Consider the following 27,518-nt stretch of genomic DNA (forward strand, 5'->3'; position numbering starts at 1 on the left):
GAGATTTATTAAATTATTTTATCGCTTGTTAAAACTTATTTGCTTTAATTTTTTATGAGATAAAATAAGAGTTCATAATAAAATAATAAATTCACGCCTGCAATAAAAAAATTTGCAAGAGAAACTATATAATTTAATATATTATCAATACCATGAAAATTGTTTTCGTCAAGTAGGAGAAGGTTTATTTTTTTATTTTCAAATAATCGTTAAAAATTAAAAATTTGGTCAAATGCTGCGAGATTTTGAAAATTATTTTTCTGGACTTTCTAGTATGAATTAACAAATTTGCCATAAATTGTTAATTAAGAGATCTTATTTCTGAAAAGACTGCTCAATTTCCTGAAGCGTTTTGCCCTTCGTTTCTGGCAAAAAGAAATACACAAATAACGCCCCCGTCAAGGATACAATTCCGAATATCACAAAGACGGAGCCCTCGCCGAATGCGCTCAAAGCGTATGGGTAACATTTCACCACAATGAAAATGTAGATGTACACAACACCGGCTATCAGCCCGGAGGCCAGTCCTCTGCATCTTTCGGGCATTACCTCACCCAGCATCACCCACGGAATCGTAAAAAATCCTAAAAAAAATATTTATTAAAAACATAATTTAATTTAAAATTGTATGGACCAAAAGTGTTGAAAGCGATGAAGCCTGCAATGCAAGTAACAGACGCGGCCAACGGTGGAGTCTCTTTGACGAGGATGACGGCGCCCAGGGAGAGCATAGAGGCGGCCATTCCGGCCCCTGAGATGAGCGAGACCGTCCGGCGGCCCATGTGGGCCAGAAGGAAGCAGCTGATGAGGATGACCAGAATGCGAGTGGCGCCGATGACCATGGCCGACTGGTTGGTGGTCAGCAGACCCGCTTCGGCACTCTGGAACATTTGGACTGCGTAAAAGACGACGGCGTTCATGCCGCTGAACTGTTGGAACGCGAAGAAGAACAGCATGGTCAAAACAGGACGTCTTGAGCTCTTGGAGATCAAGGATTGCCAGGGCGATGGACCGTCGAGGTCATCGACTTTGGAAGGCTCTTCACTGAGAGAAATTAGAATTAATGAAGATATTAAAATTAAAAGTTATTAAAAATCTTTTAAGTAGAAATAAAATCCTAATTAAATAATCAATTTGCTTTTTTGCTTTGGTGACTTATTGTCTTTACGTGTAATTACGTTCTGAGACGCGAGATATTTCAGATAAAACCAGTGTATAAAAGTTAAAAAATTCCTGATGTGATAATAGAAATTGTTAATAGAGTTAAAGATTTTAATTAAAATATACATAATTCATCGAAAATTAAAAACTAGATCAAAATTTATTTAATTTGTTCAACATGTTTAGTTGTTATTCCAATGAAAATATAATAAAGAAATATTTATTACAATTTTTAAGATAGAGACCATTACAATAATAAAATTAATTTATTTCTTTGTTAATGAGTTAAATTAAAATATATCTAATTATTGGTAATTATTATAAAAAATAACTTTTTTATTTAACGATTTGTAAGTTTTTTTTTTAGTTTTTTTGTTGATTCGGTTAAAAAAAATTTATTCATTTAAAAAAAAATTATTTAATGTTTTTATATATCAATTATTATTTATGATAAATATTGAAATAAATATAAAAATATTAATATGCTTACTCGACGCATTTGAAACTGTCAACGCTTCGTCCAAACCACTTCAACGCTCTTTCCGCTTCTACAGTTTTTCCTTTCCTCCAAAGCCACACCGGACTTTCAGGAAGGGCGAAAAGTACAAAGAAGTGCACCAGAGGGACCAACGCACTGATCGCTGCCACCATGTTCCACTGAAGATTGAACGCGCCAAAAGTGTAGACGAGGAACAATCCAGTGGCGTAAGTCACCCTCGCCGTCGGAGCCATGAAGTTGCGGACGCGCGGCGTCGTCACTTCACTAACAAAAACCTGCGATTTTTCAATTTGAGTTGGTCAATCATAAAGGGCAGAGTGACCTGAGCCGTCGAGTCGAACATTCCGCCTCCTAAGCCAGTCAAGAGCCGTCCTGCGTAGATAATCTCGACGTTTGGCGCCAGGGCCAGAAGGACCCAACCCGCAAAACAGGGCACTGCATGGATTTGCAATGTCCGTATCCGTCCAAACCTGTCCATCAAAAATCCACCCAGAGCACTACCGACGGCGAAACTCAATGCTGGCAAGCTGGCTATTTAAAAAGGCCAATTATTACAATTAGGTTTCAAAATTGTTGGAAGAAAACCATCATTTATTTATAAAAATTAATAATTTGTGATTATAAAAAAAATTAGATAATATTTAATGTATTAATTAAAATTTATATGATTTATATTTTAATTTTTCATATATTTTTCAATTTTTTTTCTTTATTTGTGTATGTTAAGTACTATTTAAAGTAATAAATTAACCTATCCATGATGCCTCGTCTGGAGTAACTTTGAGCCAACTTTCTGGGTGCTGTAGCTGGGGTAGAGCCGTGGCTGAATATCCTAAAATTAACCCATTGTCCAAAGCTGACAGGGTAGCAAGCAAAACTGCAATAATCTATTGAGTTTTTAATGCAATAGATTAAAATTCGAAGATTATAAGAAGGATTTGGTCACCTCTTTGATAGACGAATGCATTTTATGCGAGTTTCGCACGCCGGAAATTTCCCTTTCGTTGATGACGCTTCCTAGACTGGACTGTTGTTGAGGTTGCGAACTGCTATTCTTCTTCACTAGAAATGTCATCTCCATCGTGCCTTTCATGAGGTGAGTGAAGCGAAAATTCTTTCTCGAGAGCAAACAATTATCAGCAAGACAGTGACGGTGAAAAACATAATGCTGCTGTGTGCCTTTGAAAAATAATGTTTGCTTTGGCAGCGTGAGTTTTATTGCTCTGATTATTGTGAGGCACTTTGCATTGATTTGCTTTGTAAAGCGGCCTTGGCGAGGTGTACGTTGCAAAGTTCAAAAACATTTTCGATTTTGCTGTCAACTATCTGTTGAGATTATATTTTATTAGCCTTTTTCACAATTATTTAAAAACACTTCTTATACTTTTGAGATATTGATTTAACTGATAAAGTACTAAAAGTTTAATTAAATTATATTAATAAAAGTACTATCAATATGAAATTAATTAATTATCCTATTATGACGTGGTATATTTAAACTAAAAATTATTTTTTCGTAAATAATTAAACCCATGCTGCAGTAATTTTTAGAAAATGGGATGCACCAACTAACGACTTTTTGCGGATTTATTTCCAAACAAAAAAAGTGAAGAAAATAATTTGTAAGTAGAACAAAAATAATTTACTGAATAAAACCAGTTTTTAATTTTTTATCTGGAAATTGTGACACTGTATTTTTTCTTTTCTTCGCAAGGTTTTTTGTGCAAAATTAAGAAAATTTTTTTATTTTATTGTCAAGATCTGTTAAGATAATTATATTTTATTTCTTTTTTTCATCATTATTTATGTACATTTCAGATAATATTGGTTAAACATTATTTCCATATAATTGAAATATTTTTATTTTAAATAATTCATTCTAAATTAATTCAACCCGTGCCGCAGTTAGGTTGAGAAAAAGAGTTGGTAAATCTACTATAATCAACGATTTTTCTCAAAACCTCTACCTGCCTTCATGTTAATAGTTTTAAATTTATTAAATTAAAAAATAAAATGTTCGGCTTTAATTATTATCCAGCAGCTGCGCCAAACTGGATTGGTTGGCTATGCGGGGCAGGCTGCAACAAAAGATTTCACGAGTTTTTCAGAACTGTTTCTACAAGTAATCAAGAAATTCAAAGAGCATTTCTACCTTCAACTGCGGAATGTTGTTTTGGGCGAAGTGAATGGCGTCCGGGATCGTCGGAAACAAGGGAATGGCATTTTCGCCCTCGGTGTAGCCGCACTTTTTAATTTGCTCGAAAACGGGACCTAAAAAAATTATTCCTATCACTTAGAATTGGTGCATTTTCAGGGGCTCACCTAGGCAACCAGCAGTGTAGACGGCGATGTCAATGTCTTTGTACTCGGTGAACACCTTTTTCAGGGCCCCACTGCCAGCAGGATCGATGCTGCTCAATGAAGAGAAGTCCAGGATGATGCAGTAGGTCTGATGAATATTTTGTTTTAATTTAAAAAAAAAAATTATTTTCGAGTTGCATACCCTTTGAGGAACTGTAATTTCGGTGTGGTCTCCAACAAATGCAATATTTGTTGCTCCCTCCAGAGCTCTTGAAGTTCCCGCTTCAGGGCCACCATTCTGCAAATTAAACTGCTAAATTTTCATTCATTTGATGATGTAAAAATCGTACCTGTTTTTTGAGCATTTTCTCGGTTTTCTTCATTTCCCTGTTTAATCTGCGCTTCTCTTTTTGCGGGTTGATTCCGCTCAGCCTGATGACTTCCTCTTTCAGGTGCCCTCTTTGAATTTTGCATAAAATTGTCGTTAATTAAAATAAATGAAATTTTTTAAATTAAAAAAAAATACTATTACAAATTAATATTAATTAAAACTATTTTTTTTTTTAAATACAATATTTTAAAATGCTTTCGTAACTTATGTTATATTTTTGTTTTTAGTTCTAAAGAAAAATATCTGAATATTTTACCTAGTTGCAAAGTTTAGCGCGCCCTGATAGTGGATCATCTTGATGCCCGCAAACTGCCTGGCCGCCTTGTACCTGGCAACGTCGAGGAAAAGGTCGGTGTTGGGTATGTTGCCGATGACACAAGTGTAGGCCTTGAGACCCTGGAGGAAAATGGCTCCGATGGAGAGGACGACGCCAATGAGCAGGCCGTAGTCGATGTCCACCAGGACGCACGAGAGGAAGACGATGACCCAGATGACGCCGTCGAGACGCGAGTGTCGCCAGAATCGAGGCAGGTCAGTCACTTGCATTAGGATTTTGCGGAGGGCGAACATAATGATCGACGCTAGGACTGACTGCGGGAATAATATAAATTTAAAATCAACAAATAGTTAAGAAAGCATTCAACCCTCATTATCAGAATTTAATCAAATATAAATAAATTTTTCTTTAGACCAATTCAAGAAACACGGAATGGTTGTAAGTTTGCTTAAAAATCTACCTCAGTGAAAAAGGGTTTTTAATTTAATTTGATAACATCAAATTTCCTTTAAAGTATTTTATTCTAACGATTTTAAAGCCGGTTTAACTTTTTGCAATTGATTGTTGCACAGATTGATATTAATTTCTCAAATGATTTGCAATTTATTTTGTGAATTCCTGGTGATAGCCACTAACTTGTGATACTTAAAGGATTTTAAATATTGTATTAGGCACTCATTTAAAAAAAAAAAAAACGTGATGATCAATTTCTATTTTTCAAAGAGCGCTCATAAAATTTTCTCAACATTTCATTAAATTTTTGGCCCATGATTTCTAAATTGCAACCCTCTTTGATTTTAATAATTTGGAGCGCCCTTTTAAATAATAAGATGGATTTTTCACCAGTTTTTTTTCTCACTGCGCCAATTCGTGCAATTAAATAATTAGATCTTACCCTGGGTAAAGGCTCGAAAAAGTTCGCTATCCATAGTAGTATTATTACTATAATCCCCGCAGCCACCAGGGCTGTCATTTGCGTGCGGCCGCCAACACCCCTCAGCACCATGCTTCTTGATAAGGAGGCGCCGTAGACAATGCATGAGAAAATCGAGCCAAAGAAGTTTCCAACAGCCTATGATTAGAATTTAAATTAAACCTCATTGCCTAAAAAAATTAAATAAAAATTCACGTGAGCAAGGAACTCTTGATTGGGATCCACTTCATAATTTTCGCCCTCGGCCAGAAGGAGAGCCATCGACATAGACACGGCGTAGGCGACCACGGACGTGACAAAAGAATTGAGCAGCAACTCCTTGAATAAGTACAAGTACGGAAAAATGGGCCCTGGAATTCTGAACGGAATCAAAATTTTAAGAAATTAAATTCAGCATAAAATAAAAATCCAACCCTTTTGGGATGTTCCCGATGTCGGCCGTGCCGTAGCTTTTCTTGAGCTCGAGCCCTGTGGCCGCAAACACGCCGGCCACGACGAGCACCAGTTCCATGGGAAAGGGGATGCGGGTTATTTTTTCAAGTTGGGGCTGCGAAATAAATAATAAAAAATTTACCTTTACTATAAAATTAGAATCGTATTCTCACCAACCTTTAAGACATAAAAGTTAAAAATCAGAACTGACAGGCAAATCGCTGTGATGATAAGCGCGACGAAAATTGCAGGTCTGGTTTTGTCCGTTGCGTTAATGAGAAGGGTTACCATATCAATCCACGTCTGAAAAAATTTTAATAATTAATTAATTCTATATAATTTTTTTTCTTTAACCGTACAAAAATGATGTTGCCGGCCCCGCTGTACCTCTTGGGTTTGACACCGACCGCCTCTTTGATCTGCGAAGTGAAAATGTGCACTCCGGCGCCGCAGATGAAAGCGTTGACAAGCGCGTCCGACAGCAACGAGCACACAATTCCCATGCGGAAAAAGTACATGATGAACTAAAGGGTTAAAAAATGTTAGTTGATTTTGCTAATTTTTTTTTTTATTAAAAAAAACTTGCATGGAAGAATGAGACTATGAGGGTGACGGAACAGCCAACTTCCAAATTTGTGTACATGACATCTTTGTACACCCAAGTTCCGTTCACCTCCGTCGCCACGGAATGAGTGTAGGCTGGATTTTGAGAAAACTCCACCACAGACCGACCGACTAGCAGAGTGATCACAGCAAAAGTACCTTGAATGCAAAAAATTAATTTAATTTGGATATAATATAGAACCAGCCAATAAAAAAATGGTTTGAAGAAGATTTAAAGTAGATTTTTCAAATAAGTATGAAATTGAATAAAGTTTTTTAACAATTAACTTTAATTTAATGACAAAATAATATATTAAATTAAAATACTAACTTAAATGGCTTTGTCAGAGTAATTATTTACATTTCATCTGCCCTTTTAATGTTTTTTCCTTAATAATTTAATTTTGTACCCATAGAATTGTGTCTGGAGGTTCCGAGAAAGAAGTAGGCGATGTTGGGGAAGAAGGCCATGTAGATTCCGACGACGGCGGGCACGCTGGCCAGCAGCGCGTAGCCAAGACCCTGAGGGATGTGCATGATGGCAACAGTGACACCGGCAATGATGTCACACGGAAAGTCAAGCTTCCAGTCGTAGGTAGGCAACCAGGTGAAAATCGGAAGCACATTGCGGATGGCCTTGAGTGGTCGAATGTCACTGAATGTGTTCTTCAAAAATTCTTTAGCCCCTGTTTATTGCAAAAAAAAAAATATTAGAAAATAATGACAATTTAGAAAAAAGGAAATTACTGTTGATTTTGGGTTTTGAGTAATCGGTGGCTTCGTGCAAGTTTTCCTGACTGTAGTAGGGTCGTTCAATCCGCAGGTCGGACGTGTGAGGGTGATAGTAAACGTTCGGCTCGGTGAGCGCCATTTTTCTGCTGGAAATACGAAAAAAAAATATTAATTTGAAATATTCTATTTTTATAAATCTGAAACTTATTTTTGTATAGTTTTATAATTTTTACAATCTTCCATCATGAATAATAAAATAAATAAATAATTGCTCCTGATATTAATTTAAAATTTAAATTTCTTCTTATTGTTAGGACAAGTGAGTTGTTAAAATCTTTAAAATGCATTTCTTCGTCTTTTGAATTTTATTAATTCACCAATTATTAAAATACGACTTTTATTATTAATATTTTTTAGATTAAATAGATTTGAATCTTAATTGGAATTTATCTTTTTTACTGGCAATGAGAGTTCTCTATTTATTATTATTTTTAAGTAACTTTCTTTTTATTGACAAAACTAGTTTAACATCGTTCTTAATTTTTTAAACAAACTGAATGAAAGATATTTAAAAGATGCTTTCAGATTGCAGAAAGTGGTGAAACCAAACACGCTTCAAAATAATCCAAAATAAAAAATTGTTTTTATATTTTAGTAATTAGTTTTGTGCTTTTAAACGTAAAATTATTGAATTTACTGCAATGTTGGAACCAAAACTCAAAATTTAAATCAGATGAAATTAAATTTAATTCCAGAATTTGCAAATGTTTCAATTTTCCTTGTTTTTGGTGTTCGGAAAAGTTGGTCACACTGCCGCTATCGATTTTCCGAGCCCATGTGTGACTAAGACAGACCTGCCGCAGGACCCACCCCCGTCGCTCCCCCTCCCCCAAGGGCGGTGGCGGAGCAGCAGCGAGAAGAGCACTTGCATTTCTCCTGAAGCTCACTCAGGACCGCACCTCAGGACGCACAGGTCGTTTCCATCCAAAGACAGCAGGTCAGTCTACTGAGAATAATTTTGTCCCCACAATTTTCAAATTTATGGGAAATTTACGAGGGATTTGTAATCATTAGGACGCGAAATCGTTTTTATTTTGGTTTCTAGCGGGGGTGGGTTGCGGGGTGCACATTATCACGGCGCCGTTCGAACCGTCCTTCAACACGTGGTCTTCAAATGTCACATCATAATGGTTTTATTGTGTTGATTCGAGATCATTTTTCATTCAACTCGATTCACTTCCAAAAGTTCCAAAAAGAAATTAAAAAAAAAATATTCAGTTTTGATAAATCTTAATAAATTTGGACAAAATTTTCACAAGGTTTTTTAATTTGCTTTAAAAAAGGAAATTCAGCAATATCAAGTATAGCCAGATTTACAATTTCAAAAGAAAAATTATACATTTTAAATATAAAAACAAGATAAGATTATTATTTATTTATTATTATTTAACCCCTATACTATTCCTTGCGCGTTTTTTTTTGCAATTTTTTCTTTTTACGCGGAAATCATCAACTCTCTTCCATTTTCCTTTCCATTGATTTTATAATTTTCATCTTGTCCTCATTGTGTCGCAGTCGGGCCAATATCTGCTAGTCGGTCAGAGGCCCCAATTTTTATTTTATTGTTTTTATTGCCGCGTTTGTAAATAAGTGATATGGTTCTGTGTGTTGCGTCGAACCGTGCATGTATCAGCAGAATGTTCCACACGCAAACCCCCTCGTCGGAATATTTTTCTAAACGCTAATTCCGAAATCGACTCGGGGGTGAAGCTTCGAGACGCGTGAGCACAAATTGCTGCCAAATCTAATTCGACCTCTTCGAACGCCCTCTCAAAAATTGATACGTTAAAGCGTCGAGATTGCTTCCGTTTTCGCATTTTCTTCTTGGAAAATTCTTTTACAAGAATAAACTTTCCACAACAGACTGACGTGGGGTGGTCTCTTCTGAATGGGGGAGTGTAATCATTACCATTCGTCACGCTTGCATGACTACTTTTTTGGCGTTTTTTATTCTGTAGGTTAATTGACAGCGTGACTACTTTCGCGCTTTTTGTAAATAAAAGGAAAAAGTATAAAGACCCCTCGCTGACAAATTGATAGCCTACATTATTACTATTTGATAGGATCTTCAGACTTCTAAATTGCAGATAATAAATAAAAACCTCGTCTTATATCAGTCTATATATACGGTGGGGTTTTTCGAACTTTATTTTAGTCTGTATTGATATTAAATTTTGTAATTTATATTTTAATGTGTAATAATTAATTAAAAATATAAAACGTTTAGTTGATTACATAGAAAAGAGCGATAATTTATAAAAAAAAAAAAATCGAGGGAGAATTTGGACAAAATTTTTTTTAAATTTCTTAAAATGGTTGAAGTCATTTCAATGTCAATTTATTCTACTAATTTTGGAATATTTATTTTTCAGCAAAAATGGACAACAATGGCGACGGAGGATGGTTCCCCGGTCTGGGCAACAATCGCCCAAAACCGAGAAGAATGGGCAAAGCCGACTTTTACGAAGACCGCTCCGGCAGGTCCACACCTGACATTTCCACCGCCCAGCAGGTGAGAATTTTTATAACAATTCCGGTTGTACATTTTAAACGAGCCAAGCCGGTTTTACCATAGACAGTATCATACTATTATTAATTGCTTTAATAACCTTCGCATGCGACTTTTCATCTCAATATATAGTCAGTGTGTATTTTTTTCCTCTCGTCGTGTGCAATTAATTTGGCTTTAATTCTGCAACTTTTTACACCCGCGATGGCAGACGAATTATTACTTCATTAGGATAATCTCGCACCTGATTTACGAGTTAAATGCAAATGAGCAAAATTTTCAGGAACCTTGCCAAGTTTTTCGCGCACTTGTACAACTTCTTGAAGAGAAAAGATTTTTCCTCTTGGAGTGAATCTGGATCAAACCCTCTGCATTGCAGCACCATAAAAAAAATCGTTGTGCATGATTTTTCAAAATTTCAATTTCCTTGCACTTGTCTTCCAAAAATAATCATGATTTTGACCAATCGACTGATTTTCCAAAATTTATTAATATATTTCCCGCGTAGTTTTGCTGTTTGGGTCGCACCACTCGGCGTTATTTTATTAACCTAACTCAATTACCACCCAATGTTTTTGTGTGCCATGCTCGTTCCACCAAAAACACTAACATTTTCTCTTCTGAACTAATCAGCTTAGATTGCCTTATTCGTTTCACCAGTGTGGGTCACAACTATCTTTTGCTTTGAATATTTTCCCTTATATAAAACCGCATTTTGCTATTTCTAATGGAATTTTAATTTATTTTCTTGATTTATTGTTGCGGCAATTCCTATCTTTAAGAATGTCAATATGAAACTGAGAAATAAATTTCAATCGAAATAAAAACAAATTGATAAAACAGCTTAAAATTTTGAAATTTTTAGCCTAACATATGATAAGATTTTAAAACTGGCACTGAATTTTTAAATAAAACAATCTATTTTTATTGATTTTTTATTAGGATGTAAATAATATTAAGCTTAAATAATCAAGTTCAAAATTTAAATTTAAATAATTCTAACTTCTATGAATTTTTAAGCAAAACATTTGTAGCACCAAGTACAATTTCGATTTAATCTTAAACTTGTTTTCTATAAATAAATGTAATAATGCAAGATAACATGTGTTTAGTGCCTTATTTGTGTGAGCAAAATTATCTTTCTGTGGCACCAGAGTAGGCGGCTTCTCTCTCTCTCTCTCTTACATGTTATCTCCTCTCCTTTTTCTCTTCTCTGCGCCAACGCTTTTATTGATACACTTCTACTTGTATACTTGCTGTCTTTATTAAGTAAGAACCGATGGTTGACGTTTCATTTTAATGTAAAGCCCGCCCAGTTTTAAGCAGTCAGCCGTGACCTCGACCTCTGTCGCATGTAAAGGCTAAAAATTAACTCAAATAACAGACCATCATCTCGAGCGCTAATTCCTCTCCAACGAGCACCAGAGCCACCGAAACGGAGGAGGGGCTGGACAGTCTTCAAGAGGACCTTCTGCAAGTAAGACACCTCAGCGACTTTGTGCTTTCCCTGCACTAACCAACTCTATATAATACAGGCCAACGCAAAATGAAATAGATCTTTCAACACTAATAACTAACAACACTCTCTCGCTTTTCTGCACGAATTCGCAATTTTCGTTTGGTTTCCATTAAAATTTTTTATTTGAATATTCCAGGTCACCGTGGACAGTGGAGGTGTGATTGAAGAAATCAAAATGGAACATGCTACGGAAATGTCTGCTCAGCCCGTTTTTGCCGACGAAGGGGATGGGGTGAGTTTTTGACGAAAAAAGTTTTATTAATTTTTTAGCTGCTAAAAATAATTACGAAGGAATCAAATTGAGCTTAAAATTAAAACAAATTTTAAATTTTTTTAATGTAAAATAATGTAGGATTTAAACTATTTGTCATTTTCTTGCCAAGAATTTGATATAATATTTTAGTAAAATTTACTGTAAAACCCAATTAATTAATCTTAGCAATTTGAATATATAAATTTATTTATTTATTTCCTACAAAAAGTATCAGGCTCATTTTTTGCCATAACTTGGTAGGAAATAATGTTGACGCTGTCCTTCGCATTTCTTGTTAGGCAATATTATACTTGTTTTTCTTTTGGGTGTGCCGAAACCTTTTTAGTGCTCGAAGTGCTGATTATTTACGCTTGTCATTATCCCTTAGTGTCGGGCAAAGCTATTGGATTCGCAGGTGGCGCTAAACTTGGCATTCCGTACGCACGTTGCCAATAAAATAATACGCTTTCAATTTCCTCGAAACCAGAAAGTGCTCTCGCAACATAATAATATAATCTCATTAGCATGTAACACAACTCTCTGTCCGGTTCTTAGAAGCAGTCCGTATTTATATATTTCCAATAAAAACTAAAAATGCATAACATTTATTTTTATTTATGCTTGTTGAAATAAATCATAAACTGATTTACAAATGAAATTTAGAATTATCAGGGATGTGAAAAAACATGAAATAAGTAGAAACTTTAAAAAAAATTAAATTTTAAATTTTAATTTAAAATTTAAAATTTTGAAGTCTAATGGGGAAATAAGGAATTTGGATTTAAAATGAGAAAATTGAGAACATTTTAGAAAAAAGGAAAAGAGAAATAAAAGTAAACACAACGCTGGCAAAAACGCTTCTCACTTAGAAGATACACATTTTTGTTTTTATAAATTAAATTTTTTTTCAAATAAAAGTTGAATGAATTAAAAATTAGGGAATGACAGGCGCAGGATATCCTCGTCCATGAGCTCAAATTTCACGCCCACCTACTACGCTACCTGAATTGCTAAAAGGTCGCACACCCTGCGTGACCAAATCCGACCTTTCCGCTGATGTATTTTTATTTGTCACTGACTCAGCGGGGGAGAAATAAAATAATCTTGAATGACGGACAGATTATTTGAAAAGCCAAAATTTCTAATGATGAGAAAATGTATTTAATTTTCGATTAAGCCGTGCACAGCTGAATAAAGGTCAAGTGTACCCGCAGACATTTGACGAAAATAATGATCGGCGGGCAAAAGGTCAGGTCAAGAGGCTCACTGATGAGCTTTAATGCTCTTTATTTTGATAGGAAATTAAAAGAGTCCGAAGCCTGCAATCAGGGGTCAGAATTTGCTCACAAAAACACGCCGTGAATTTCCGTAAGGTTTTGTTTCCACTTGCCGAGAAAAATTTAAAAAAATATATATATTTTTTTCCAAGGAGTTAAAATTATCATTAATTAATTGAAGTCGAGATTCGCGAATAAATTAACAAATTTTGATATATTTTTTTGCCATCGCGGTTGAACAATGGGCGAGTGCAGGAGCAGTGACCGCGGCACTGCCGCGTTTCCTCTCATCTGCACCGGGATGAGAATTACGCAAGCGCGCTTCCTTCGACTAGTTGTGGCGGTTCCTCTTTCTCTCTCCCTGCCGTTTTTCAGTGCTCCCTCTTCTCTGCGGCAGTGCGCACACGACCCGGGGAGAGAAAGTTCAACCGAAAATCCACAACAGATTCTGTTCGGGAAACGTGTTGCGGAAAATCAGTAGTGTTTTCGAGCAGAGCAAGAAGTTCGGAACAGTCCAAGGGATTAAAAAATGGGCACTCCGGTGACACCAGTCAAGAAGGTTCCAATCCACTTGCAGGTACGATCACGTTTTGTATAAAGAAAAACTAGAATTTATTTTTGTAATTTACGATTAAAGAAATCATAATTGTTATTAAAAATTAATAAATAATCTCTGAAAGTAGGACAAATTTTTAATAATTTATTTAATGAGCCAATTTAATATTAAAATTTATTCTGGAATTGCTCTAATTTTGAAAGTTTTTGTATTTTCCTGATTAGAGGCACCCCTTGATAGTTGAGAATTGCGGCAAAACCCAACGATTTTCTGCATGCAATATTTCTGGGTGTGTGCGTGCCTTTGGTGGAAAATCAATACTGCCGACAACCAGCCGGCTTCGCTTCACTTATTTTCTCGGCACTCTCGGAAAAAGCCTTCGATTTGTATCCAGTTAATTAGCATAGCAAATTTCTTTGATTTCGGGATCAAGAGCCGAAAAACGGCCGGCGAATCCGAAAAGGCTTGGCCAGGTGCCACTTCCATTTGGCTAAAAGTAGCCTCACTTGAAAGAGAGCCACTGGCCGCCGCGTGCACTCTCTGTGCGAGCCCGAAATTGCCTCTAAGACTCGCAAAAAGTGAAGTAATTGGCGCTTGAATTAATTTTTAATTTAACCGGCAAAATTCAAAGAAATCCGAGAGCTAAAAATTTGAAAGGAAGAATTTGGGTAATTTTGCTCGTCCAAATTTTTTGAATGATCCAAATTTCTTTTATGCTATTCGACTATTTTTACCTCTAGGCGTTTTTTCTCTATTGTGCATCTCATCTATGCAAAGTTCCGTTAGGTCGAAGCCACGATTTTTGCGCTCCTTCCCAGATTTTTTCTCGTCCGTGCATTTCTTCAACGCAGCCGCGGGCACTGGGTCGATTATCTCTCCGTCCATATACGGCGGCAATTTTTAATAATCACCTGAGTGAGACTGATACAAATTGCCTTCTCTCTTTCTTCACAGACCAATTACCCAAAATATTTTTATTGTTTTTCTTCCCAATTTGGTCAACGGAGGGAATTTCTCTCTTCGAAAAAAAAAATGCCTTGCGTGACTCTGCAAGAAAATTCTCACAGAGACCTTTCTTTGTGTAACAATTTTACACATCTGGGAGAGCATTCCTCATTAGCGGCAGGTGTTATTTTTTTTCCACTCTCCCGCCGAATTCTCTCTCGTTCACAATCGGAAAGAAATATACCGGCCGGCGTTGAGGAAGTCACGTGGTTCTTTTTTTCCTTTGATGAATATCTCTTTTGCTCAAGGCAAAAACTTCTGCTTCCACGGCGTTTTATTTGACACAGCAGCAGCAGTGCGGATAAAAGTTTCTCAACTCGGCTTTTATGTATTCGACAGCTGCGTCGGTCATGTTAATAGAATAAATTATCTGATCAAAGAACGCGTCGGAGTTTAAAAAATAATTCATATCAGTCTTTTAAACAAATTAATTATTTTTTTTCATTTGAGAAATTTATATTTCAGGGTTATAAATTTATTTAATAATTGTCAATTCTTCTAAGTTACTTTAAATTTATTTTAAAATTTAAAATCCATTCAAAGGAGACTTTGCTGTCAAAAAGGCTAAGAATATTTACTGAAAGATGATCTATCTCCAGCTGAGGGCGCACACGGTTTTATTTAAACGATCTCTCTTTCAACTCTCCCATTCAACCCTCTGTGTTTAACCATATCTCGTTCACGCAGCACAGGGGTGAATAAAAATAGAAAATGCATCTCCCGAGGGGTGGCATCGCATAAATGAGGGGTGGTGCGTAATCTCTCGCAGCGTCCAAACCGAGCTTCTAAGGATCTCACTTTCATAATTGAAAAACTTTTGAATTGAATTAAAAACTAAAACAATTTTGCCATCTTGCGTGACGAATAAATTTTGTGTCTTATTTTTTATTTTAACAATTTTAATTCTTGAAACACTTCTAGTTGTATAAATTTATTTAAAAATAATAATAATAAAATTTCGCATAACATTTAAACATAAATTTATGGAAGCTTTCTATTTGTACTTTTTTAATTGCTTTAAAAAAATCATAAAATAATTTGCTTTGGATTTTAAGCTTTTAGAAGGAAGAAAAAAAATGTCCTTAAAGGTGCTAAATTATTCAGGTGTTAAATTTTTGTTTACAAGAGAAGAAAAACAAGACACCCTGCATGAGGTCTGCTTGATCTCGCCTATTTTTTTGTCCAAGTGATAAAAATTTATTCCCTAGTGAGATATATTTTTTTTTGTGCAGTTGCGAAATATATTTTACTACTACTATCACAGTAGGCGCAGCACGTATTCGCTGCTCATTTTGTATTTACCGCTTTCCTTTTTATTTATCTCTTCTCTCTCGGCGCGTGTTTGAACTTTGGCAAACGTTTCGAGGGTAGTGGGAACATTTGAGGGTGCGGTCGACACTTGTTAAGGGAGGGTGGTTGGCAACCCTGCTGGCGAGACTGAATCATTGATCGGCGAATCTGCACCAGACTTGTTTGGGTCGCGAATGAAAGAATCGTGTTAGCTCTGATGGAATTCCCATCCGAATGGTTCATTTTTTATAAAATCTGATAAATTTATACATTGACTATTGATTTCAATGATATAGTATCGTTCCTTTCAAATTAAAAGCAATTTTTGCAAAATTAAATAATTTTATTTAAATTTATTTTTAAATAAATTAATTTTTCAATGTATTTTAAACAAATTAAGTCATCTCTATTTATTATTTGTTTACTATTTCTTTCCATGGGAGTATTTAATTCAACTAAACTAATTTTTGATCAGGTAAATGTTGTGGAAAAAGACGCAAAATGTTAACTAATTCAACTACCTGTTTTTTGTTCACCAGACCGTGGATGATTTTTTCGCTTCGCCTCCTCTCGGTTCTTCCTCCGCACCGCGTTTCGGCCGACGACTGACTTGTTTTTGCAAATAGAGTCACTTTTTAACACACGCGCCACTGATTGGAAAATCACTCTCGTCACTTTTTGTTGGAAATACGCGTTTTGGAGGTGATAAACCCCTCACCTGCAGCTGCCCACGGGCGGTCATTTGATAATATAATAAAAATAACAAGTTTTAGACAACTCAATATTTTTCACAAATAAAGTGTCACAATTCTAGCACTAATTTTTCCTGCTTTCTATCTCAAGAAAAAATACATTTCCATTTTCATTATTTAATTGAATTTAAAAGAATTTCGTAGTAAAATTTATTATTTTTTAAATCTGTACGAAAAAAATTTAGAACCGGAAACGGTTTGTAGTTGTCGCTGTGAGATAACGCAAATTAATTATCCACTTGCGGCTCGCAACATTAATTGGCGCATTTGAGATTATGTGTTATTTTTAAAACACTAATTCGTTGGTGCGGTGAACCTTCATTGTGCGGTTTTTTTTACTCGTGAGATTCACAGCGATTTTCTCACGTTCTTTCATACTTTACAGCTCATTTTGCTCACGAATCTTTTCATTCTCATTCCAATCAATTTAAACGTCTGAATTAAGATATATATAAAAAATAATCATTATTGTTAAAATTAATCAATCAATTTTTAGGTTTTCAACCTTTTGATATGCTTAAAAAAAAACATTTAAATCTAAAAAGCAACTAATAAGATAATATTAATTATTATATTTCTTATACACGTTATTTTATTACATTCCTTCCTACATTGTTTTTTGTTTAAAATTGCAAATTTTTTAAATTAATTCAAAGAGTGTGACGCCCTTGAAACTTTTCTACCGCCCTACGCAAGCAGTCTTTATTTGTGTTTAATTCAGACCGAATTAGCCGTGGCGGATATAAGGGCGCGCTCTCACAAGCATTTGAATTAGCATCCAACACAGCTTCTTGCTGCAGCACATATGTATATTTACGACGATCATTTCTATTAGTGCAGACGCGCACATGCCCCCGCTCCCATACGCGCTAAAACACACTAACGAGATCCCTCACCATACGGAAAAAATATCAAATTAATTTTCAGCATTAATATTTTTAATTTAAATTACTCGGGCTTTTATCAACGTCATGGTACTTGTTATCAGGAGGATAAATCAATACCGAGAATAAAATACTTTAATGTTTTACAATTTATTTAATCATACTTATTTTTTGTTTGCAGAGCTCACAAAATCGTCTGCTTATCAAGAACGGAAAGGTCGTGAACGCCGACGGAATTGAAGACGCAGACATCTTCATCGAGAATGGCGTCATCACGTAAGGGCGCTTGCAAAAATAATTTATAAATAATTACATTTTTTCAGTAAAAATTGTAATTTCCATAAAATCCTTATAAAATTAGAATTTTTCTTCATTTCATAACATATATTGTACAATTTAATTTATTATTTAAATTAATATATTTGATACCAAATCATGCTTCTGCAGTCAACTGGGCCGAAACCTTATCATCCCCGGTGGAACCAGGACCATCGACGCCAGGGGTCGTTACGTCATGCCAGGTGCGAAAACTTGCTATTGTTTTTTCTTACTTTCATATGATAAGAAAGTTCAAAAGTATTTTGTTCTGACTGAGTGGACATATTATTTTTGTTTTTCGGGCAGGTGGCATTGACACACATACCCACATGGAGCTGGAATTAATGGGGGCCACGGCGGTGGATGACTTTTATCAGGGCACCAAGGCTGCCATCGCGGGTGGCACTACCATGATCAGTAAGTTGGAAATCAATCTTCTTGATTCGGGTGAAATAAATATCTTTCCATCCAATTTATACATATATACTGAAAGGAAAGCAATTGTGGTGCAAAGCACGACAATTGAGACTGTATTGAGTTTCCGTGTTCTATTTTATTGAATTCTGTGGTTGGATGGGAACAGCGTCATTTTGAGAATGGTGATTAGCCATTTAACGAACACTCGCAAAGCTTATCTTGAATTGGCACGTTGGGGGTAGACAGTGTAATATATGGCTCTGTTGCACGCTCCTGCGCTTAGGGTTTTCCCTGACACTCAGGGGAACTTTAATGTAACACGCCAACAGTTTTGAGCCTTTCTTCTCAAGTTTATTGCTTTTCCGCAAAAGCCATAAAAGCATAAAAATTGTATTTCTTTTAAAATATAATATTGTTCTTTTATTCGCCCACAATATTGTTAATATTAAATTATTGAATAAATTTTTCATTAAATTTTAGTGGACTTTGTTCTGCCAAAAAAGGGTGAGAGTCTCCTGGAGGCTTTTGGGAACTGGAGGAGAAAGGCCGATCCTAAGGTCTGTTGCGACTACGCACTCCACATCGGAGTCACCTGGTGGTCTGATCAGGTATAATTTTTTTTGTTTTTTAATTTGTAATTGAGTTGTTTATTGAATAATTTGGGTGCAGGTCAAGGAGGAAATGACCGATTTGGTCAAGAACCACGGAGTCAATTCGTTCAAGATGTTCATGGCCTACAAGGACTTGTACATGATCAGAGACCCTGACCTTTACAAGATCTTCGAGCACTGTAGAGAATTGGGCGCGGTGGCTATGGTGCATGCTGAGAATGGTGACATTATCGCTGAGGTGATTTATAATACCAGTTTCAATAAGAGGCATACAAATAATAAATAAATTTAATCAGAACACTAAGAAATTGCTCGACGCCGGAATCACGGGACCAGAGGGACACGAAATGTCCAGGCCAGAGGACGTTGAGGCCGAGGCCACTCACAGAGCTTGTGTCATTGCAAACCAGGTAAATTAAATTATTTTTTAAATTTTTAACTTTTGTGAATAAACCTTAATTTTTTTCTGGTTTTGTAGTTTTGTTTAACCTTCTCTGATTTTTTTGTAAATAATTTTTTTGCAATTTTATTTTTTTTCCTTTAATATTTTTTGGCGTGCATGGCATGGACAGGTGTCTTGTCCCCTGTATGTAGTGCACATAATGAGTAAAATGGCGGCGGACGTGATCGCCCTGAAGCGGCGCCAAGGGGCGGTGGTGTTTGGCGAACCGATCGCCGCCTCCCTTGGCACCGACGGCACCCACTACCACCATCGTTGCTGGCAGCATGCTGCGTGTCACGTGCTCAGCCCGCCCCTCCGTCCTGACCCTGAAACCCCACAGTACCTGATGCAAATGCTCGCAGAGTAAGTCCTCAGCACAAAAATGTTGCACCCTGTGAGGGAAGTCTCTGAAAGCGAAAAAAAATTACAGCACACATTGTGAAAAAATTTAAAATTCTTTAGTGATTTTTTTTTATATATATTTACTAAAAGTGTATTGAAAATTGGTGTTTTTATTTTTTGAGCTTTTAATGACTTTCTCTTCTATTTTTTGTAGATAGCATTTTATATTATATTTTTTACTGTATAAATTTTTCGTCGCACAAACGCATGAAATTTTGCACCCGTGTCGCACACCATCGTCATTTAATCGACCTCTGACCCCTTCTTGCCGAATCGCAGGTGAACTGCCCACTGTATGTGGTGCGCGTGATGAGCAAGTCGGCCGGCGACGTTGTTGCGGCCAAGAAGTCCGAGGGCTGCGTCGTCTTCGGCGAGCCCCTGGCCGCCTCTGTAGGCACCGACGGAACCAACTACTGGAACAAGTGCTGGAGACACGCGGCTGGACACGTGACCAGCCCTCCTTTGCGTCCAGACCCTGAAACCCCAGGACACCTAGTTGACCTACTGGCTTCGTAAGAGAGCTGATTACACACATTTGGAACCACAACAATTATTTCTTTAACACAGCACAATAATTTTTTTTATCATTCAAAACTGTATTTTTGACTTATATTTTAAGATCATTTTCCATCCCCATTTAATCATTCATAATGAAAAAAAAAATCTAGTGGCAATTATTATTTTACTGCAAATTTCAAAATTTTAAATTTAATTTATTTTAGCGATGGTCTGCAAGTGACCGGCAGTGACAACTGCACCTTCAACTTCGAGCAGAAGAAGCTCGGCCGCGACGACTTCTCCAAGATTCCAAACGGCGTCAACGGCGTCGAGGACCGCATGTCTGTTCTGTGGGAGAAGGGCGTGGAGTCTGGAAAAATGGACCCGGCGCGCTTTGTGGCCGTCACCAGCACCAACGCTGCCAAGATCTTCAACGTTTACCCTCAAAAGGGATGCATCGCCGTCGGATCGGACGCTGACATTGTCATCTGGAACCCTGGCAAGACCAGGGTCATCTCCGCACAGACTCACCACCAGGCCGTGGACTTCAACATTTTCGAGGTTAAATCAGTTCTAAAAATTCACAAAAATTATTGATAAAAAATATTTAATAACGCATGATTAAAAATGGTTAATTTCCTAAGAAAGGGTCAAATTAGGTGTAAAATTGAAATTATTTTTATTACAGTTATTACTTTTTATCCAAATGTTCCGAAATCTTCAATTTAAATTTTGATTGAGTTCAAGCTAAACTGGCTAAACCTTTTGATTTTATTTTTCAAATTAAATTTGATGATATTTTATAAATTTTTGTAAGTCAGATTTTGATAAAATTCCGCAAGAATAAGCAATATATTTATTTAAAAAAAGTTCAACTCTCCCAATAATTTAATTTTTTTTATGATGTCGATTTATTAAAATTTATTTATTTATTCTTTCAAATGATATCAATAAACTATAAAAAGATCTTTGAAATTAATTAATCAAAAAATATTTTGTTTTAATTTTAGGGAATGGAGTGCCATGGTGTGCCCGAGTTTGTCATTGTGAATGGCCGAGTGTGCGTTGATGAGGAAGAGTTGAAGGCCGTTCACGGATTTGGCAAGTTTGTGCCAACGCCAGCCTTCCCCCCGCACGTCTACGACCTGGTCGATGCCCGAGAGAAGGAGCGAAGACCCCAGGGAGTCGTCAGAGGCCCCAACGACGATGACTACGCACCGACGCAGAACGGCTCAGCCAGTGGGGCCAAGAAACACGCCGTGATCGCCACTCCAGCGTCTCCTGTGGCTGGAGACGGACACAGTCACGGCCCCACTGCGTCCGGAGGTCGCCACATGCAGGACACAACATTCACCCTTGCCGGCGAGTACCCCAAACGGGATGATGATGATGACGATGTTGCACGTATGTGTGGTTTGTTGTTTTTTCTTGGTCCTTTGAAAATAATTACTCTGAAAAAATTAAAAAGCAGAAAAGAAGCTTTGCAACGGCTTTGGATAAGAGGAAAAAATAATAATTTAAAAAATGTAAATTCTAGAATATTTTTGTTTATTTGCTAATTTTGTGCAAAAACATCCATGAATAGAATGAATCCAGTAAAATAATGATTAAAAAAATATATGTTATGGAAATGGACCTCAGAAAAAATTCACGTAAGGTGATTAGTGTTGTTTTTTTTTTGCACTTTATTTCTTAACAATTGTGTATTTACATTTAAATTATTTGGAAATTTTACTTTTGCACTTTTTTTCTTTCTTAAAATTTGAAATTAGGATTTTTTCTTATTTTAACTCTTTTGTGACCTTCGTGGGCACTATTTTTGCACATTTATTAATTTGCTAGCTGTTATGAACCTTTCTCAAAAATGCACCCTGCACTACTTCTGTGTTTGCCCAGTTGCATACCCTTTGCTTGAAATGCATTGTTTTTTCTATGAACTGGAAGTAATCTTATTTTACTAATATTATTTCTGTATTCTCAAATATAGGTGATTCCACACCCACTCATGGGGATGGTAAGACGACCGTCAAGGTGAGGAACCCGCCCGGCGGCCGCTCGTCAGGTGGCTTCTGGTAAGGCGAGAGCACAAAGGACGCGCATTTTGCTTCTTCTCACCCAGCCGCAAGGCAGCTGCTGCTTTTCCTCTTCCCAACTCTATTCCTTCCCAAGTACGAAGAATATTATATCAGTCTCAAACCTTTGATTTTTGCGGGAGGGCAATTTAAAAAGCTCGCATCAACTGCATTTTTTCTGAGCGAAATGATCGATCGTGTGAGATTCAAATGAATCAAAACCGATAAAAAAGTAAATAATGGAAACCACCCCACGCCTTAGGCGAATATTTTTAATTTTGTGAGCAAGTACATGTCTAGAATCTTTTTATCGGCTAGATTGATTGTTGAGCCTCCAAGATGGAAAAAATGACTTGTCAAATTTTCTGAAGTGCTGAATGTATTTGGGATAAAATATTAAGTAATACAAGCGCCTGCACTAGAGACTTGTTGTATAATTATGTGTAAATGATTGATTGATTTTTTTATTATTATTACTATTGACCATGCATTGATAATAAATCTCTTGATTTGTGCTATGGAACAAAGTGCGTTTCATTGATTCGATTCTTCTTTTATATTTGGAGGTCAGCGTTTAAAAAAAATGAGACAATTATTTACAAAAACAGAAATTAACAATGTGAGTATTTCTCTACGGAGAAAAATCCGATACATAAGTCGGTCAGGTCATTGATCTCTGGATGGCCTCTTGAAGTTCTCGTTCCTCCTCTAACAGCCTCCTAACGTCTCTAGGCTAAAAAAGGAAGCCTTTAATAAGAAAAAGAAATTTTTATGAAAATTATCTTACTGTGACTTTCTTTGGAGGATCAAATTTATCGGGTGAACCATTCAGATGAATGAATGCCTTTAAAAAGGCGGTGACATAGACTGGCTCAAGGGTTACACCCTCTCCGCCTAGAGTTTCGAGGCTTTCGCCTGTTCGTGGGTCTATAACCTCAATGTGAGGGAAGTCAGTGTCTTCAACTTTGTACAGTCTTTGCAGCTTTGAGCCTTCAACACTTTCGATGTTATACTGGAAAAATAATATATTTTGTTGGAGAATTTAAGAGAAAAATTATGTTAAATGCCATACCTGAGTAAGTAAAAAATGCTCCTGTATGTACGATTTGAGGGAAACACTTTGCCATAAATCTCTATTTAGAACCACACTTAAAAATACTTTGCTGTTTTGCAAGTCTATCAACACCCACTTGTTTTCATCCTTGGCAAATTCTTTGGCCTGTGAAATAAATTGGTAAATACATCCAATCACTTCAAATAAATTATTTTATACTTCTGTGAAATCTCCATCACGGAAGAGAATGTCAATGGGTGGCCTAAAGAGATCTTCGAATCTTTTGGAGGCTTCGTCAGACCCTCCGGCCAAAGCAGCCTCTTGTCTAGCAGTCTGAATTTCTAAAAATTAGGGTGAAAATAATGCTTTATATTTGGCCACTTTTTTTAGACATTATTTAACATACCAGACTCTACACGAAAGTCTCTAAGATTGTCGACCACAATGGGGATTGCATGTGGAAAAGCCGCCTCCGGAGGCAACATGACGTCCTCCATCGGAGCGATTGGCGCTCGAACCTCTGGCTCTGCTGGAGGCGGGCCACCCCCGGAGGCCAGTACGTCGAAGAACTCATTCACGCAGGCCTCCACGTCCGTCCTAGAGCCGAGAAACGAAGCCGCCTCCGCTTCCGAAGCCCCTGAAAAATTAAAAGCCGTCAAATTTGTTCCATCTTTTTGAGAGACAACCTAAGACAACTTGCCTGTAATTTCCCGAAATCTTTTTACTCGATCATCTGCCATAATGTCGAATTTCAAATTCGATTCAAGTTTATGTCCCAAATTGCAAAATTTTGCCGGAAATCGGTGAAAATCTTCATTCAAATAATCAGATTTCTGTCAACAAAGAGGAGGCAAAATAAAAACTGAAAACAACAAATATTCAGAGGTACCAACAAATCAAAAATTATACAATTCAGACGTTATTATTGTGAAAAACTAATTATTTAGCTTTACTTCAAGTGTTTTTTTCAGATATTTAGTTTTATTTGCAACCTTTTGAATAAATGTAATACTTAAATCGAAGCTTATGGATGATGGAATTGTGATTTTTGGTTTAAACGAAGCTACCAACTGCTGGGAACGTCAACAAAGAAAACACACCTGAGTTGATTGAGAAGCTACCTGAGAAACCAATCCTCTGCTCTGGCAGGCTCCGGCTGATCTCTTATGTGAAAAGTCAATTACACAATTCTATCCCTTTCCTAAGTGCGCGTACTGAGTCGCTATTAATTGCTCAATTGCACGTGCATCTAACCTGCTTTGTGTTGAAATCAAACGAGTGACAATCATCTCTGGTCTGGTCCCGCTTTTTAACTTAACACAAAAGTGCAGCTTGAATTGTGAGCGTGAAGGTTGAAGACCGAAAAGATGAAGGAGAATTTTTGACACTTGGCATGCGGAAAGGTAAGAATTATATAACATTAATTTTATCATACAAATATTGCCTAAAATTTTTATTTCAAACGTTATTTCTGAGATACAATTTGATGGAATTTAATCCGTCGATGCATTCATAATTTCACAATAGACATTGATGATAATGAATTTTGTTTCAAGGTCTAGCCTTGAAAGCGAACTCCTGTTTTAACAAATATTTTTCCTCCGCAGGCCCCACAACTCTTCGGGAACACCAAATTTATTTACAGAAAACTGCTAAAGGTGCCGCATACGCTTCAGAATTTTTCTCTAGGTGTTTTCCGGGTTTCAACAGGTATAAAGAATTAAATTGATTTGATGTACATAAGTTGATTTTAAAACAGGTGGAATATTGCAAAAAGGGTTTTCTCAAATCTCAATCTCGTTGTTGCAGGTAATGTCAGGGGTGACCTTCAGGGAGTACCTGAGGCGTAGAGAATTGGGCCTGCAGCAGCCAGTGGGTTTCCAGGACTCCCTTCGTCTCAAGCTTTATTACAACATTCAGCCCGTTGATTCTTTTACCGCCTCCGCAGCTACCGGCCCCTCACATGGCGCCGTCTTCAACCTCCAGTTTTCTCCTGATGGGTTTGTATTTTTCTACTCAACTTAAGTTACTTTTAATAAAAACTAATTTTTTACAATTAGTAAAAATTACATTTAATTTGTAAATAAATTTAATAGAAATTGTGTCTATAATTTCTAGGAGGACGTTGGTTGCCGCTTGTGAAAAGCAGACAGTTCTCGTCCTGGACAGTGTCAGTCGAAAGCAGGTGCTGGCCCTGCGCGAGGCCCATTCAGACTGCGTCAATGGCGTCACTTTCCTCGACGACAGGTGCTTCTTCAGCTTCAGTGATGACACCACAGTTGCTTTGTGGGACTTGAGGACACCTCGGGAGCCTCTGTGCAGGCTTCGAGGTCACTCGAGTTGGGTGAAGAATGTTGAAGTCCTTCCGTCCAAGGGTCTCGTCCTTTCCTCGGGGTTCGATTGCAAAATTGTCTGCTGGGACATTAACAAGTGAGTCCGTGAAAAAAATTTCTGATCCAAAAATTTTGGAATTAATTTTGAAATTTCTTAAAAGTCAAACTCGATTAATTAATTCTCGTAGTAGAGAAAAACAGGCTTTTCCTCTTTAGAATATTTTTAAAATTTTTGCAGATTGGTTGAGGATTCATGTCCCCACACAACATTGCTCAAAGCCAACGATTTGATGCGTACAAAATTGTCTCCTGACGGCAGCAAACTCATCGTCAGCTCCTCCTCTGGCTACTTGATGGTTGTGCATGATCTTGATGTAGGCAAACTCCCTGAAGATCTCAAACTTTTTAAAGTAATAAAAACTTTGTGATAATGTTTTTTTTTTTTAATTGATACTGATTGAATATTTTTATTGACTTTCACAGCCGAGTTTGTATCGGTTAATGCAAGAAACGCTGATTATGATTCCGGAGCTGGCCAAGTACACGAACCGGTTCAAGCGGGACTGCTACAGAAACAGAATCGAGTTGATATCAGACTTCCCCAGGGATGATGAAGCAACCTCGATTTCCTCCTTAGAAGTCCATCCAAAAGGCTGGTGTGCCCTGAGCCGCAATACAAGCGCCCACCAAGATTCGGAGGTGAGTAAACAAATAAGAGGGAAATCAATTTTACTTAAAGACAAATTAAATTTCGCAGTGGACCTGTCTACATGACATCCAAGAGTTGCCGTCCAAAAACTGCAATAATGATGACGAGGACATACTGATTGCTGGACGTAATGCAGCATATTCTCGAGAGAGAATTGAGGCTGACCTTATGGAAAATAGCTCTAATACAGGTAGTTTCATCCTTATAAAAAAGCTGTTGTAACACCCATTCTTTCCTAATTTAACTTAAAAAGTTGCTAAATTTCCATTGGGTGTTAATTTTAACTTTTTGAATTGTTGACATAAATTTAAAAAATAATAATAATAATTACAAATAATTAAAATGTTTTCAAAATAAATAACATTGTTTTCAGTACATTCAAAACCACAAATGTTTGCCTTTCACATTTGTTCCACATTGGACAGTAAATCATAACAATTTTGAAAAAAATGACACATTAAATTGAATAAAAATTAATTAAACTATGTAATTTTTTCCTTCAAAATTATTATATAAATTGTTTATTCTCTTTCCAGAAGGAGTCGATTCTAGTCAAACTTCTTTTCTGCGCATACACAAAAACAAGCGTCGCCTTTTGTACTTTTGCGAAGAGTCGAACGTTGGCCAAGGCTTCATCAAGGAACAGGCCTTCAGTCCGGACGGCCGTCTCGTCAGCTCGCCTTTTGGCTTCGGGGTGCGACTGCTGGCCTTCAGCCCCGAATGTGACGATCCCTGGGGCAACAACGACCCTGTGTACGCCCCCACAGGATCAAAATGCCTCTACGAGGTGCGCACCAACATTTGCCATGGCAATGTGGTCGCCTGCACCAAGTTTAGCCCCGTCGAGCCCCTTCTCGTGTCAGGCTGCATCCAAGGTAAGATAGCTTGGCACCAACCGAGATTATAATAAAATCTTCAAAAATTTTACTAATGGAAAAAATATAAATTAATTGCTCTTTCCGTTCTACTGCTCCTTATGAGAATCCTCAGAGCATGCAGGTCAAAGATTGAAAACGAAATTAATTTTTTTTTTAGAGCAGGACAAAATTTGTGATCACTTGAATTAGCAGAGCTTATTAATTTTTTAAACAATTATATTCAAAATTAATTTAAAAAAAATGTAATTATATATTATAAATGAACTTAAAATTTTAAACGGAGAAAGAAGAACTCTTAAACGATTTCCTATATTATTTTATAATAAAGAAAACAATTATTTTGATTTGA

General features: G+C 36.7%; 4 protein-coding genes across 8 annotated transcripts; 2 read left to right on the forward strand and 2 right to left on the reverse strand.

The window, feature by feature from the left end:
- Positions 1-98: 98 nt before the first annotated feature.
- LOC132205677 (prestin-like) lies at positions 99-16,456 on the reverse strand. Its single transcript, XM_059634920.1, has 21 exons — positions 16,321-16,456; positions 7,346-7,476; positions 7,009-7,284; positions 6,582-6,757; positions 6,355-6,519; positions 6,173-6,298; positions 5,977-6,110; positions 5,759-5,921; positions 5,525-5,701; positions 4,609-4,943; positions 4,312-4,420; positions 4,164-4,259; positions 3,983-4,109; positions 3,813-3,931; positions 3,708-3,738; positions 2,607-2,929; positions 2,412-2,547; positions 1,983-2,191; positions 1,652-1,935; positions 635-1,044; positions 99-584 (listed from the first exon to the last, which is right to left on the reverse strand). The coding sequence occupies exons 2-21, from the start codon at positions 7,467-7,469 to the stop codon at positions 316-318; spliced, it is 3,789 nt and encodes a 1,262-aa protein (XP_059490903.1). The 5' UTR covers positions 7,470-7,476; positions 16,321-16,456; the 3' UTR covers positions 99-315.
- On the forward strand, positions 8,189-22,717 carry LOC132193233 (dihydropyrimidinase). Of its 4 annotated transcripts, XM_059613771.1 has the most exons (14): positions 8,189-8,327; positions 9,763-9,902; positions 11,284-11,376; positions 11,555-11,650; positions 17,617-17,711; positions 17,883-17,956; positions 18,060-18,170; positions 18,651-18,778; positions 18,840-19,019; positions 19,078-19,191; positions 19,354-19,586; positions 20,348-20,684; positions 21,134-21,527; positions 22,111-22,717. In XM_059613771.1, exons 2-14 carry the CDS (start codon positions 9,768-9,770, stop codon positions 22,197-22,199), a joined length of 2,079 nt encoding a protein of 692 aa, XP_059469754.1. In that variant the 5' UTR covers positions 8,189-8,327; positions 9,763-9,767; the 3' UTR covers positions 22,200-22,717. The 4 variants fall into 4 exon arrangements, with proteins under 4 accessions (XP_059469754.1, XP_059469755.1, XP_059469757.1 ...); XM_059613772.1 differs by lacking the exons at positions 8,189-8,327; positions 9,763-9,902; positions 19,354-19,586 and adding an exon at positions 19,905-20,137 and having other exon boundaries at positions 11,175-11,376; XM_059613774.1 differs by lacking the exons at positions 8,189-8,327; positions 9,763-9,902; positions 11,284-11,376; positions 11,555-11,650 and adding an exon at positions 13,316-13,525.
- On the reverse strand, positions 22,564-24,367 carry LOC132193236 (UBX domain-containing protein 7). Its single transcript, XM_059613777.1, has 7 exons — positions 24,350-24,367; positions 23,950-24,082; positions 23,656-23,886; positions 23,469-23,590; positions 23,268-23,414; positions 22,983-23,207; positions 22,564-22,928 (listed from the first exon to the last, which is right to left on the reverse strand). Exons 2-7 carry the CDS (start codon positions 23,987-23,989, stop codon positions 22,857-22,859), a joined length of 837 nt encoding a protein of 278 aa, XP_059469760.1. The 5' UTR covers positions 23,990-24,082; positions 24,350-24,367; the 3' UTR covers positions 22,564-22,856.
- LOC132193235 (DDB1- and CUL4-associated factor 10 homolog) lies at positions 24,318-27,509 on the forward strand. Of its 2 annotated transcripts, none has more exons than XM_059613776.1 (8): positions 24,318-24,652; positions 24,857-24,959; positions 25,059-25,249; positions 25,368-25,679; positions 25,821-25,992; positions 26,066-26,281; positions 26,340-26,481; positions 26,831-27,509. In XM_059613776.1, the coding sequence occupies exons 3-8, from the start codon at positions 25,062-25,064 to the stop codon at positions 27,196-27,198; spliced, it is 1,398 nt and encodes a 465-aa protein (XP_059469759.1). In that variant the 5' UTR covers positions 24,318-24,652; positions 24,857-24,959; positions 25,059-25,061; the 3' UTR covers positions 27,199-27,509. The 2 variants fall into 2 exon arrangements, with proteins under 2 accessions (XP_059469759.1, XP_059469758.1); XM_059613775.1 differs by having other exon boundaries at positions 24,319-24,652; positions 26,828-27,492.
- The last annotated feature ends 9 nt before the right edge of the window (positions 27,510-27,518 follow it).

Source organism: Neocloeon triangulifer, unplaced genomic scaffold (genome assembly GCF_031216515.1).
Source record: "Neocloeon triangulifer isolate White Clay Creek 2 clone unplaced genomic scaffold, ASM3121651v1 ptg000003l, whole genome shotgun sequence".
NCBI lineage: Eukaryota > Metazoa > Arthropoda > Insecta > Ephemeroptera > Baetidae > Neocloeon > Neocloeon triangulifer.

What these genes read in the sequence shown, in the direction of transcription:
- LOC132205677 (XM_059634920.1), bottom strand. Translation starts at nt 7,469, where the DNA reads ATGGCGCTCACCGAGCCGAACGTTTACTATCACCCTCACACGTCCGAC. An exon ending in CTACACTGCTGGTTGCCTAG is followed by an intron (nt 3,932 to 3,982) that starts GTGAGCCCCTGA and finishes TAATTTTTTTAG; the next exon opens with GTCCCGTTTTCGAGCAAATT. An exon ending in TGTTCGACTCGACGGCTCAG is followed by an intron (nt 1,936 to 1,982) that starts GTCACTCTGCCC and finishes GAAAAATCGCAG; the next exon opens with GTTTTTGTTAGTGAAGTGAC.
- LOC132193233 (XM_059613771.1), top strand. Translation starts at nt 9,768, where the DNA reads ATGGACAACAATGGCGACGGAGGATGGTTCCCCGGTCTGGGCAACAAT. An exon ending in TCACCTGGTGGTCTGATCAG is followed by an intron (nt 18,779 to 18,839) that starts GTATAATTTTTT and finishes ATTTGGGTGCAG; the next exon opens with GTCAAGGAGGAAATGACCGA. An exon ending in TGGACTTCAACATTTTCGAG is followed by an intron (nt 20,685 to 21,133) that starts GTTAAATCAGTT and finishes TTTTAATTTTAG; the next exon opens with GGAATGGAGTGCCATGGTGT.
- LOC132193236 (XM_059613777.1), bottom strand. Translation starts at nt 23,989, where the DNA reads ATGGCAGATGATCGAGTAAAAAGATTTCGGGAAATTACAG. An exon ending in AGACTTTCGTGTAGAGTCTG is followed by an intron (nt 23,591 to 23,655) that starts GTATGTTAAATA and finishes CCTAATTTTTAG; the next exon opens with AAATTCAGACTGCTAGACAA. An exon ending in AGCATTTTTTACTTACTCAG is followed by an intron (nt 23,208 to 23,267) that starts GTATGGCATTTA and finishes TTATTTTTCCAG; the next exon opens with TATAACATCGAAAGTGTTGA.
- LOC132193235 (XM_059613775.1), top strand. Translation starts at nt 25,062, where the DNA reads ATGTCAGGGGTGACCTTCAGGGAGTACCTGAGGCGTAGAGAATTGGGC. An exon ending in GCGCCCACCAAGATTCGGAG is followed by an intron (nt 26,282 to 26,339) that starts GTGAGTAAACAA and finishes TAAATTTCGCAG; the next exon opens with TGGACCTGTCTACATGACAT. An exon ending in GGAAAATAGCTCTAATACAG is followed by an intron (nt 26,482 to 26,827) that starts GTAGTTTCATCC and finishes TTCTCTTTCCAG; the next exon opens with AAGGAGTCGATTCTAGTCAA.